General features: G+C 36.4%; 1 protein-coding gene across 3 annotated transcripts in view; it reads left to right on the forward strand.

Annotated features, from left to right (window-relative positions):
* BZW2 (basic leucine zipper and W2 domains 2) overlaps positions 1–6802 on the forward strand; it is a 62782-nt gene extending 55980 nt beyond the window's left edge. For all 3 annotated transcript variants that reach the window (XM_049641576.1, XM_049641575.1, XM_049641574.1), the window contains exons 11-12: positions 4768–4890; positions 6342–6802. In XM_049641576.1, the coding sequence (XP_049497533.1) occupies positions 4768–4890; positions 6342–6370 (152 nt within the window). In that variant the 3' untranslated portion in view covers positions 6371–6802. The remainder of the gene's footprint in view (positions 1–4767; positions 4891–6341) is intronic.
* The last annotated feature ends 6928 nt before the right edge of the window (positions 6803–13730 follow it).

The raw sequence follows: 13730 nt of genomic DNA on the forward strand, positions 1-13730 counted from the left end.
GCCCTCTTTTCCCAGCACTGTAACACATATGAATCACCTGGAGAGCTTGTTAAAACACAGATTCCCCAGGGATTTGGGTTCTTTTTAATTTTTTAATGTTTCTTTTTGAGAGAGAGAGCATGAGCAGGGGAGGGGCAGAGAGAGAGGGAGACACAGAATCTGAAGCAGGCTCCAGGCTCTGAGCTGGCAGCATGTAGCCCGATACAGGGCTCGAACCCATGAACCAGGAGATCATGACCTGAGCGGAAGTCAGACACTTAAATGACTGAGCCAACCTTTGGGGATTCAGGTTCTGAAGGTGGGTCCAGGGTTGGGCCCACAAATTTGCATTTTGAGAAATTTCCAGGTGATGCTGTGACTGTTGGTCAGGACCACTTGTCTGATGGGTCATTAAATGCCAGAAATCACAAATTCCGTGAACTATGGTAACATGTTTCAAGATTATACTTCTCATTAATTCCACATACACATACACATTCAACAAATATCAAATAGTATCTTGTTTGTGTCTTTTATGTAATGATGTGGATTCCTTTTATTTACTATAGGAACACTTTGCTTTATAGCAGGGTTGTTTTTTTTTTTTAATGTATTAGAAATAATTTCTTTCCCATTTAATCTATTATATACACACACATCTTCTCTGTATTTCTAGAACTTGAGGATGACAGAAACTTAGGAATTTGATTCCCCATGTCTCTGACAAACCTTTTTTTTTTTTTAAACAAATGCCATTATTGAAAGATTTTTTTTAAACATATAAATAACAGGGAAATAAAAGTGAATAAACTGTAAATAATAATACTTTTCACTAATGAACTAAAAAAGTGGTGATTTGTCATTTAGTAAAGATTCTCTTTCTGATTTAAATCTAGATTTTTGTATTTCTGTGCAATAGGAAAAATAAATCCATCACTAACCTTCAATCATCACATTATTCATTTTTGAAATAATTTCTTTCTCTTCCTTTCTAAAGCCAAGTACCATACTCTCAGCATGTCCATCTGAGAGAAATATAAACCTGTCAGGTACTGGCACTATCTGTGTCATGGGTTTTATTGTTTGCAGATACTTCTTAGGTTAATTTCTGTCCCTTGTGGATATTTTTCTGAAAGAAACTTCCTGTTCTCATTCTAAAAAAAAAAAAAAAAAAGGTGAGTGGCCTTCTCGCTATACATTATCAATATTCTTAGGGTAAATTATTTTTCACTTAATGTCCCTGTGTGATGCCCGTAATGAATATTTTAGTTCATTAAAAAATAATGAATTTCCTAAGTTCCAAGTCATAGTTTTTAACTTAAATATGTAAGTAATGTTCTCGAAAGCTTTGCCATTCTCAAACCACTCGTACAGTAATTCCTCTTTGATCATCACAAAAACCTAACATTTAAATTCTAACTCTGCAAATTGAGAAATATGTAGTTGTTCTCATCGAGTTAATTAATCTGTCCATCATACATTTATTGAATGCACAGGAGATGGCAGGCCTTCCATTAAATGCTGGAAGTGAGTTAATGAACAGAATAGTTCCTGAGTTCCTGGATTTCAGAGTGTAGAAGAAAACCAAGGATTACAGTCCTCGTTTCATTTCTAAAATGAGGCGCACACAGAGGGTGATACTGAGGAAGGGCACACAGCATTCCACCAGACGTGATGAGGAAGTTGGCCAGACAGGATAGAGAAAATTATTTTTTAATCTGAGGGAGTTCTACATGCAATTGTAGGATGTCTGCTTTTCTTACGGGACTTGCGCTGATATTCTGTATTCCTAGTAGGATTTCTCTGGGAGATCCCAGCAAACACTTTGCTGCTTCTGTTAATGAGAACTCTCCCCACTTTTCCTTAGTGGAGAGAAAAAAAGTTCTCTCTTTATTTCTCAAGAAGTTCTTTACTCTTTAGATTAGACTTTTCACTAAACCAAAGTTGAGTGTCTTTTTAAGCTTTTTGATGTTTGTGCTTTGCCCCCTAAGTTGCCCTGGGTGGTTGCTTTTGTCCCTTTGTTATTATTTATTCCCCCCTCTACAAGGAGTATGGTCTTGCAGGCAGAATTCATTACAAAATTAGGCTCTTCTAAGAACTCAGCTTTGCACCTGGTCTCCTTTTCTGCTAACAGTGTATCTGATAAGTTTTACCTAATGATCTAGTATCTGTGGTTGACAAGATTTTAGTAGCTGCATGCCCTCTTTCAGCCTCTGTGGGGCAATAAAACACATGAATGAGTTCTCCATCTTCAGAAGAAAAACCTGAAAAAAAATAATAACCTTAAAGTGCAGCCTCAATCAGCTTTCCACCATGAGCATGGTATCACCACAATTCATTACAGTGGGGAGTTAACATAGCATTTCCCTATGTGTTTGTCACATTTTAAATTCCATTTGTTTTATAATAATAGTTCTGTAGTACTTGCGTATAATTTATAAGCTGAAAAGCATACATATGTTGGTTGTATGCGCTCAAAATTGTCCCATTAGGGGAGCATGATTAAAAAAGTTTGGAACTTAAGCTGTCTAAATCACAAGCATCTTAAAAATGCTACAAAGACAAAATATTAAAAAGGACATTTATCTATTTAAAGTTTATTTATTTTTGAGAGAGAGAGAGGGAGCACACAAAAGTGGGTTAGGAGCAGAGAGGGAGAGAGAATCCCAAGCAGGCTCCACACTGTCAGCACAGAGCCCGATGCCGGGATCAAACCCACAAACCATGAGATCGTGACCTGAGGCAAAGCCGGGCGCTTGACTGACTGAGCCACCCAGGAGCCCTACATAGGACTTTTAAGCTCCATGTTGGAGGGGCACCTAGATGGCTCAGTCAGTTACTAGTCCAACTTCGGCTCAGGTCATGATCTCACGGTTTGTGAGTTCGAGCCCCACATGGGCTCTGTGCTGACAGCTCAGGACCTGGAACCTGCTTCAGATTCTGTGTCTCCCATTTCTCCGCTCTTCCCCCACTCCACACACACACACTCTCTCTGTCTCTTTCTCTCTCAAAAATAAATAAACTTTAAAGTAAATAAATAAATAACATAAAATCCATGTCGGAGCTAATAAGTGTTCTCAAAGTCTGCGCAAAGCAGCCTTGCACAAGAACAAGTCACTTCCTCAGGCTGGGAAGCATTTGCTCCTCGCCTCAACTAACGCTGGGATTCGATGGCAGTTTTTCATCGTTGTGAGTGCAGGGTGTGAGTTGGAAGTGGAAGCTAAAAGCTAACAATAATTCTCTAGGACAACTGATTCTGATTTTTACACCGAATTCTTATAGATGAGTAAATCCAGACTTTTTTCTCCCTTTACACTTTGTAGTGTGTTTAATAATAAAAACAAACAAAACAAACTTGATATTTTCTAAAGCCAGTCCTGTGTATTTTTCGTCAGTTCATTCTCTTCCATTGAATCCAAGCCAGTTATTAATTTTGGAAAAAAAAAAACACTTCAGGTTTTGGTTATGAAAACATCAGTGGTGTTTTCAATGAAAACAATAGTGGTGTTTTCATTAAAAACAATCTCATTATTTTTCTCATTTTTTGTAAGTTAAAATTCTCTTTCAACTGCACAAACATCATTAGCATGATTTATCGGCATTTTTGGTGGATTGCACAGGCATTGAGGACAATAATATCCTTTTTATCTGCATCCCATCTCGTTTCTTACTCTGAAATCTGAAAAGACAACCCATTGGAACATTGGCAAAATATGTAGACTATCATTTTCATATTTTGCTTCCTAAACATTAAATGGTCTAAATTAATGGTAACTTGAGGGTTTCAAGGCACATTTCTGGAGTTTAGAATTTAAGGTAACGAGTATTAGTAGATAATTCATTTTGCTGGAAACCTGTAAGAAGTCCACCTAATGTCTCTTTTTCTCTTAATGGAGTACAAGGAAAACATTACTCTTGTGACTTAAGATATTATGCTATAAGAGATTCATGACTTAGCAGTAGAATAAACATAGGGGCACCTGGGTGGCTTGGTCAGCTAAGCATCTGACACTTGATTTCAGCTCAGGTCCATGATCTCATGGTTTGTGAGATTCAGCTCCACAAAGACCTCTGCACTGACAGCATGGAGCCAGCTTGAGATTATCTCTCTCTCTCTCTCTCTCTCTCTCTCTCTCTCTCTCTGCCCCTTCCCCCACTCACACTCTTAATATAAACTTAAAAAAAAAAAGAGAGTAAAATAGGATTTTGAGTGTGTTGGTCCTGTGATACACCCAGAAAGCTGATCTTCATATTTAATTGTAAATAGCGTTATTACATTCTAGTTATGTGTTTTTATTTGCCATTTTTTTTTTCCTCCTAAAAGAGTAAATCGCCTTAAAAGACCAGTCATTTGAGGTTGCTATTTAATCAAGACGTGTTTGGAGTTGGCAGGACACATAGTGTTCTGAATCGCTGGGATTGCTGATTCATTTGCAAAATTACAAAATAACCCAGTTTCCTACCAGCAAATTAGCACTGAGAAAGACTTCCAAGTCCCAGTAGTGACTCACAGATAAGCTTGCAATATATCATACCTGATGAGATATATATCATCGTCATCACTAAAGTATTTGCCAAGCTAACTCCCAAAATACAGCACTGTGCTATATTGGAAATGAGCTTGGTTCCTGTTTTCTTAATAAGTGTCAGATACGGAGTTCTTTTATAACAGCACTTTCAATATTTAAAGTCATTGCTTTCTATTAAATTATGAGACATAAAGTTGCTTTTTTTTTTTTAACATCATATTTATGTAGTAACTTGGAAATCTTTGCTTTGAAATTGCAGCTGATGTACTGAGTGAAGAAGCAATATTGAAATGGTACAAAGAAGCACATGTTGCCAAAGGCAAAAGTGTTTTTCTTGACCAGATGAAGAAATTCGTTGAGTGGCTACAAAACGCAGAAGAAGGTATGATTCCGTTTAACGACTTTGGTGGTCATTTAGCAAATACTTTCTCATTATAATTTAAGGTATCTACCTCTTGCACAGATTTTTGTTGTTGTAGTTGCTTCTCTAAAACTGAAGGTCTTAGGGTGTCTTCCATATCAAGCATCTTGCCTATAATCTTAGCCTTCCTTTCTGAAATCAAAGCAATGAAAAGTGCTATGTGTTAAAAAACAAAAGACAACCTTTTCAATTATCCACCCTATAGGAGACAAGGGGGAAGAAATCATCAGCAGTTGTGAAAGGAGGAAAAAAAGCATTTGGCTTAATTACACATTATGGGATTATTATTAACCAGTTGACTGGTGCTAAAAATGGGAACACAAGATGGCAGAATAATAATGGATGAGAGTGAATCCCACTAAGCCTGAGAAGTTTATTTTAGATGACCCAGAAGGATAAAAGTAATTACAGTCTTCAATAATATTTATGAGCATGCTGCATTATTAGAAAGGCAAAGTTCAACTACTAGGTGTTTATCCAGGAGATACAGGTATGCTGTTTCGAAGGGGCACACGCACCCCAGTGTTTACAGCAGCATTATCAACAATAGCCAAAGTATGGAAAAAGCCAAAATGTCCATTGATGGATGAATGGGTAAAGAAGAGGTAAATATATACAATGGAGTATTACTCGGCAATCAAAAAGAATGAAATCTTGCCATTTGCAACTACGTGGATGGAACTGGAGGGTATTATGCTAAGTGAAATTAGTCAGAGAAAGACAAATATATGAATTCACTCATGAGGACTTTAAGAGACAAAATAGATGAACATAAAGGAAGGGAAACAAAAATAATATAAAAACAGGGAGGGGGACAAAACAGAAGAGACTCATAAATATGGAGAACAAACTGAGGGTTACTGGAGGGGTTGTGGGAGGGGGGATGGGCTAAATGGGTAAGGGGCTTAAGGAATCTACTCCTGAAATCATTATTGCACTATAGGCTAACTAACTTGGATGTAAATTAAAAAAAAAAAAAAAAAAAAAAATCCACATCTTAAACTCACCAAGTTGTGCATGTTAAATATGTATAGCTTTTTGTATATCAGTCATAGGTCAATAAAATGGTTTAAAAAAAATAAACAAATAAAATAAAAATTAAAAAATAGAAAGGCAAAGTTCATTTAAAAGCAAAAAAGGAATGAATGTTTGACTGTTTTTCCTAGTCAATGCATGACCAGGGCAAAAAACAATGCCTTTTGGGGGTTGGGGTAGGTAGCATATTGGAAACTCTTTCATGACTCTAAAGGAGTCTTTGGGGGCCCCTGGCTGGCTCAGTTGAGAGAGTCTTCAACTCTCCATCTCAGGTTGAAAGTTCGAGCCCCTTGTTGGGCATAACGTTTACTTAATAAACATTTTACAAAAGGAATCTCTGAATAAAAAACCTGACTTTTCTCTCTCATCTCTCCTAGAATCTGAGTCAGAAGGTGAAGAAAATTAGATGGCTCAAGAAGCACAATAGGCCACCACACAACACTTTTACTGGGAATGCTGAACCATTTGAGAAGAGAAAACTTGGCTTCCGTTTTCACAAAGGAAAAAAAAAAAAAAATAGGATAGGCTGCCCTTGTGCGAAGGGGGAAATGGTTTTTGTTTTCGTTTTGTTTTTAAATGGAGCCCTGAGGCATCAGCTATTATACTTGGGACTCTACCTCTCACTCACTATATGCTAACTTAAAGCCATTCAACAAGGAGTCCAGTAGGTATCTGAAATTCAATACTCAACAGACTCCTCTTTTTTAGCTGTATTTTTCAGGTACTGTGTGGTGAACGCCCCACTGGTGTCTATTACAGGGCCACTTTGGTAGTTGTGTATCTGCTCGTGTATGTGATTTGACAAACCAGTTTTTTAAAATAAATGGCTTTTTAAAAATCTGGGCTTATATTCTCAGAGCTTTAATTTCTTCAGAGCACATGACTTCTTCCACAGACGACATTTCAGCGTTAGGCTTTTTTTCTCTGTCCAGAATTTTGAAAGGTTCCTCTCTTGTCATTTATAAAAACAACTCTGTTCCTTTTGCCATGATAAGTACCACATCTCAGTTGTCTTCATACTGAAATGGAAATTGACCCAAAATACATGCACGTTAGCACAAACACCAGGAAATGATCGTATTAACAGTTTTTAGGTATGTAAATACATTGTTCCACACTTCTTGTGTTTACCCTCAGCGCAATTTCCTCCCTGTTTGGATGAGAGGTAATGTACATATGTAAATATATCTTTGTTTATATTTATAACTAGGGGATTTTAGTCTTTAAAATATCTTGTTCTCAGTAGTAGCAGTGGGAGGCATCTTACTGTTGGGTCAAGCTCTTCGTTTTAGGACACAGTTCTTTCTTAACCCTTGGAAAACTTAAGGGCTGCACCTGTTGCTGTTAGGGTAATGGTAATCTTCAAGACAAACATTTTAAGTAAGAGTTGAAATGGAGAGGATACACTGGAAACAACAGTCACCAAGTTAAGTATATGAAGAGCTTTATCACTACCGTGTCACCATCCTGTATCAAAAGATAGTTTTCTAGTTTCCTGTTTGTCCTCAGGAAGAAAAGGAAATCTTTTCCCTAGGACTAGACCACACACGTAAATCTGTAACATGATGGATTCCTCCTGTCTTTTAAGTAATCAGCCTTTGATAACTTTCTGTCTTCCCATAGAGCACTCTCAGGTTCACTGTCCCAACAGAGAAATATCGATTCGAATAGATCTTTTTGAAAAATCATCTATATGTGAGAATATCATTTTCATAACATGAGAAATAATAATGACAGGAATGATGGGAAGTCAGAATAAAGAGCCTTACAGCACCTTGAAGTGATTAGAATACCCCCAATGTATGTATATGTATTCTTTCTTAAAATTCTGCTGAGAAATGCCCCTGTTTCCCAGTCTGCCGTTCTATTTTATAGAAGAAAGTATGAACTCATCCATCCCATTATGGTACACTGCTTTGAAGATGAAAATCACCTGGAAATAAACAAAGGGACAATTCTAGAATGCATTGTCTTATAGGACAATCCTTTGAGAGAAAAGCAGGAAGGAACCTGATATGAGAGGTGTCTGATACCTTCTGGGCCATTGATTCATCACAAGTCTCCATTATCTACCCTACATCCATCTAAAAATTAGAATTATGAAGTGATAGTTACATCCTAGAGTACATACTAAAAGTGTTTATGTGAATTGAAAAAGAAGTGAAAAATTTTAATGGGAAAATAAATTTGGCCATCTCATTTGATAAGTGCTGACCGCCAGTTGGGATACATGGCATATTTCACAAGTAGAGTAAGTTAAATCTGCATCTGATATTTTGACAAAAAGATCTATGAAAGGTAGAACTTTGAGAATTAGATGCAGTTGGTAATAAAAAAATTCATGTCAATGTTTATCTTTTATTCTATATATGTCATGTTGCATTTTATATGCCAATGTGTAAGAGGCTTTTCCCTTCATTTTAGGGGATCACAAATAAAGAGTGTGTTAGAGGATATTTGACTTCTCTCCCACTATATCAAAGGTAGCCACACTGAGATCTACAGAAGCACAGAGCTGTCCAGGGCCTTAGAGTTAGTGACCAAGATGGAACTAGAAGTCCCATCTTCTGAGTCCCACACTTATACTTTTTCTCCCCTATGTTCTGCAGGCAAATTATTTATAATGACTTATGTCTCTACAGTTCAAACAAATGTTTTTGTTTTTGTTTTTAAGAAGCACTTTTTTTTTATTAGAGAGTACTCATGAACAGGGGAAAGACAGAGGGAGAGAGAATCTTAAGCAGGCTCCTCACTCAGCCTGAAGCCCCATGGGAAGCTCAGTCTCATGACCCTGAGATGGTAACTTGAGCTGAAAACAAGAGCTAGACACTTAACCGACTGAGCCACCAAGGGGCCTGCCCCTAAACTACCACTTTCAATGAATAAACATCTGGAGATATCCAGAAAATCAATTTTCTAAACTATAAAATGTAACGATTATAGAATACTAAATAGTCCATGTTTTCTAGCACAGATGTTTTTCCCAAACAGAATTTGAGATAGTGACTCTAAAGAAAGCAAGCATGGAGGGGGGAAATGCTCAAATAGCAAGGACTTATTTAATAAATTCTCAAACCAAAGTCCTTTCTTTTTCTGAAGGACAGGTGTCTCTTTTCTTAGAAAAATAAAACCTGTCCTAATTATAAAAGTAGTTGCTTTAGTTATCTGTTGCATAACAGATTGTCCCCAAAATTTTCAGCTTTAAATAACAATTAACATCATGGTTTCTGTGGATCAGGACCCAGGAGCAGCTTAGCTAGGTGGCCATAACTCAGGGTCTCTCCCAAGTTGTAGGCAAGCTATTGGCTAGAACTACAGTCATCTGAAGGTTATAGGATCTACTTCCAAGTTGACAGTGGGGCTTGGTGGGTCTCAGTCCTTTCCTATTAGCCAGAGACTAGTTCCTCACCACAAGGTCCTCTGCTTAGTCTGCCTGAGTCTTCATGACATAACAGCTGCCCCCTGGCCCTGTTCAAAATGAGTAATCTGAGAGAAAGGGAGCGCTAGAAGGAAGCCATTTTTTTTTTTTTTTAATGTTTATTTTTTGAAAGAGCATGAGCTGGGGAGGGGCAGAGAATGACGGAGACATAGAATCTGAAGCCCACTCCAGGCTCTGAACTGTCACCACCAAGCCTGACACAGGGCTCAAACTCAAGAGCTGTGAGATCATGACCTGAGCCAAAATCAAGAGTTGGGTGCTTAACCGACTGAGCCATCCAGGTGCCCCAGGAAGCCATCTTTAACAACCTAATATTGGAAATGACATAGCATCTCTTCCGCCACATTCTATTGGTCACACAGACAACCATGGTACAATGTAGAATGCTGCTGCATGAGGTATGAATACCAGTTAATGGGGTTAATTGAAGGCCATCTTGGTGGCTGGCTACTGCAGTAGTACATACCCACATACTAAAATAGTTTCTGCATCAATAGAAAAATGGATAAAGAGAAGATATTGTATATATATACATATATATATATACACATATACACAATATATGTTGTATATATACATACATGTATATATATACATACATGTATGTATATACATGCATACATATATACATACATGTGTATATATATATATATATATACACACCCTTGACATTTGTGACAACATGGATGGACCTAGAGAGTATTTTGCTAAGTGAAGTAAGTCAGAGAAGACAAATGTCATACAATTTCACTAATATGTAATATCTAAGAAAAGAATAAACAAAAAGCAAAAACAGACAAATAAATACAAAGAACAAACATGGTTGGCAAGAGGAGGTGGGTGATGGGCAAAATGGTGAAGGGGAGTGGGAGACACAGGCTTCCAGTTATGGAATGAGTAAGTCATGGGAATAAAAGGTACAACATAGGGAATACAGTGAAAGGTATTGTAATAGCGATGTATGGTGGTAGATGGTAACCACACTTGTGGTGAGCATAACATAACAAATTGAGTTGAATCACTATGTTGTACACCTGAAACTGATGTAATATTGTGTGTCAACTACTCAAAAAAAAAAAAAAAAAAGGAAGAAAAACATCCGAAGAATTCTTCCAAAGTTTTAGAGTGCCTAGGTGTCTCAGTCAGTTAAGCGTTCCACTCTTGATTTTGGCTCAGGTCATGATTTTATGATTCAGTTTGTGAGTTCCAGCACCACAATGGGCTCTGTGCTTACAGTGCCAAGCCTGTTTAGGATTCTGTCTCTCTGCCTCTCTCTCTCTCTGCCACTCCCTCACTCATGCTCTCGTGCATGGTCTATCAAAAATAAACAAAAAAATAAAAAATGAAATAAAATAAAAAGTCAATTCATGTTAAAAAAATTTAAAGGTTTAAAAAGTTTAAAAATTTAAAGAAGTTTTAAAATGTTTCTGGATAGATTTAAATTCTTCATTTAATGTTAAAATAAAAGTACTAAAAAAGTGTAGGAAATACCTTTATAACTGAGGCATGGAAAAAACATTAACACAAAAGCCAAAAAAAATCTGATTATAAAATGTCAATACTTTTTCCATATTTAAACATATGTGATTAAAAATGTTTAAGGTATCAGTAGAGTTTCAACAGATTGGAAGAAAAAAATTTTGATACAAATGAAGAATTAACAACAATACGACATAAAGAGCATCTATAAATCAATAAGAAATTGAGAAAATGTAAAATGAGTATGAAAAGTCAATTAAAATGAGCAACATGGAAAGATGTTCAATCCTATTGTTAATCAGTATGTGTAAAATAATAAGATAAAATAATTTACTCACGGTGTTGGAAAAAATTCCTAAAACCAATACTAAATGGTCGTGTGTATGGGAAAAATGGGTTCTTTGCTTTTGCACACAGCCATTAGAGTTATAATTTGGAAATAAATATTAACACTTAAAAATAAATATTAACTCATATTCTTTGACTCAGCACTTTCATTCTAGAATTCACTCCATAGGTGTACCCCCAGATTTACATGTAGTGATCATTCTGTTAGTAATGAAACAGGAACGAACTGAGACATTCTTAAAATGTTAGTGTCCAAAATGTCTGAGAAGAGGACTAGCAGAATAAATTAATAGAAATTCTTATCAGAGAATGAGGTAGACTCAAAAATTTGTTCAAAATATATCATTAAAGGAAAATGCAAGTTAAAAACAATATTTTTCCCACTAAGGAAAGCTGTGTTTATATAATATACCTTTATAAGTACATAGAAAGGGAATAATATTTTCTAATATTTGCTATTCCTGTGTAAGTCTTGGGCAGAGCCGGGAGGAGAGAAGGGAAAGGAGAATTTTTCTCTTTTTACTTTGTGTACTTGAATTTCTTTAGAAAGAACATGCACTACCTTTTTTTAACTTTTTTTAAATTAAAAAAAAATTAATTTACAACCAAATTAGTTAACATACAGCACAATAATGATTTAAGGAGTAGAATCCAGTGATTCATCCCCTACATATAACATTCCGCTCATCCCAACAAGTACCCTCCTCAATGTCCCTTGACCATTTAGCCCATCCCCCTACTCCATATCCCTCCAGCAACCCTGTTTGTTCTCTGTATTTAAGAGTCTCATGCTTTGTCCCCTCCCCATTTTTGTATTATTTTTGCTTCACTTCCCTTATGTTCATCTGTTTTGTATCTTAAATTCCATATATAAGTGAAGCCATATGATATTTGTCTTTCTCTGACGGACTAATTTCACTTAGCATAATACCCTCCAGTTCCATCCCCGTAGTTGCAAATGGCAAGAGTTCATTCTTTTTGATTGCCAAGTAATACTCCATTGTATATATAGACCACATCTTCTTTATCCATTCATCCATTGATGGATATTTGGGCTCTTTCCATACTTTGGTTACTATTGATAGTGCTGCTATAAACATGGGGTGCATGTGCCTCTTCGAAACAGCCCTCCAATATCCTTTGGATAAATACCTAGTAATACAATTGCTGGGTCGTAGGGTAGTTCTATTTTTACTTTTTTGAGGAAACTCCATACCGTTTTCCAAAGTGGCTGCACCAGTTTGCATTTCCACCAGCAGAAACATGCACTATCTTTATGATTTAAAAGGTAAATGCATGTTTATTTTGGAAAATGTAAAAAAGCTTTTGGAAGAAGCTACCACATAGTTTTCTGCCACAGAGATGAGCCCTTCCAATATTTTTATATTTTTAAAAATATGGTTTTCCCTAATTATTTAAACAGTAAGTCCATTGTGTAACAATTTTATGCCTTGCTCTCTGTTAAATATTATTCTACAACATTTTACCATATCAATAACTCTTCTTCAAAACCATGATTTTCAAATATATGTAATTGTTCTCGCTATGGATGGAGCATATTTATCACTCTATGTTCAATACAAAGCAGTTTTTAATTTTGCCTTTAAAAATAACCATTTAAAATATTTTTATATAAATCTTTGTTTGTCCATGGTTATTTAGAAAAATAGAAATGGATTTTGGGTTAAAGAATTTGAATATTTTTAACACAATGTGATCTTATTTCTTAATTTGCATTTATACATTTGAATACGTTTTACTCCCATTTTGGGAGTAGTTCAAGGCAGTATCATTTTAGTCACAAATTTTACAACTTTCTTTTTTTTTTTAAATATATGAAATTTATTGTCAAATTGGTTTCCATACAACACCCAGTGCTCATCCCAAAAAATGCCCGCTTCAATACCCATCACTCCCCTCCCCTCCCTCCCACCCCCCATCAGCCCTCAGTTTGTTCTCAAAAACTATTTTTAAGAGTCTCTTATGCTTTGGCACTCTCCACTCTAACCTCTCTTTTTTTTTTTTCCTTCCCCTCCCCCATGGGTTCCTGTTAAGTTTCTCAGGATCTGCGTAAGAGTAAAAACATATGGTATCTGTCTTTCTCTGTATGGCTTATTTCACTTAGCATAACACTCTCCAGTTCCATCCACGTTGCTACAAAGGGCCATATTTCATTTTTTCTCATTGCCACGTAGTACTCCATTGTGTATATAAACCATATCTTCTTTATCCATTCATCAGTTGATGGATATTTAGGCTCTTTCCACAATTTGGCTATTGTTGAAAGTGCTGCTATAAACATTGGGGTACAAGTGCCCCTATGCATCAGTACTCCTGTATCCCTTGGGTAAATTCCTAGCAGTGCTATTGCTGGGTCTAGGGTAGGTCTATTTTTAATTTTTTGAGGAACCTCCACACTGTTTTCCAGAGCGGCTGCACCAATTTGCATTCCCACCAACAGTGCAAGAGGGTTCTCGTTTCTCCACATCCTCTCCAGCAT

The sequence above is a fragment of the Panthera uncia genome, chromosome A2 (assembly GCF_023721935.1).
Source record: "Panthera uncia isolate 11264 chromosome A2, Puncia_PCG_1.0, whole genome shotgun sequence".
Taxonomy (NCBI): domain Eukaryota; kingdom Metazoa; phylum Chordata; class Mammalia; order Carnivora; family Felidae; genus Panthera; species Panthera uncia.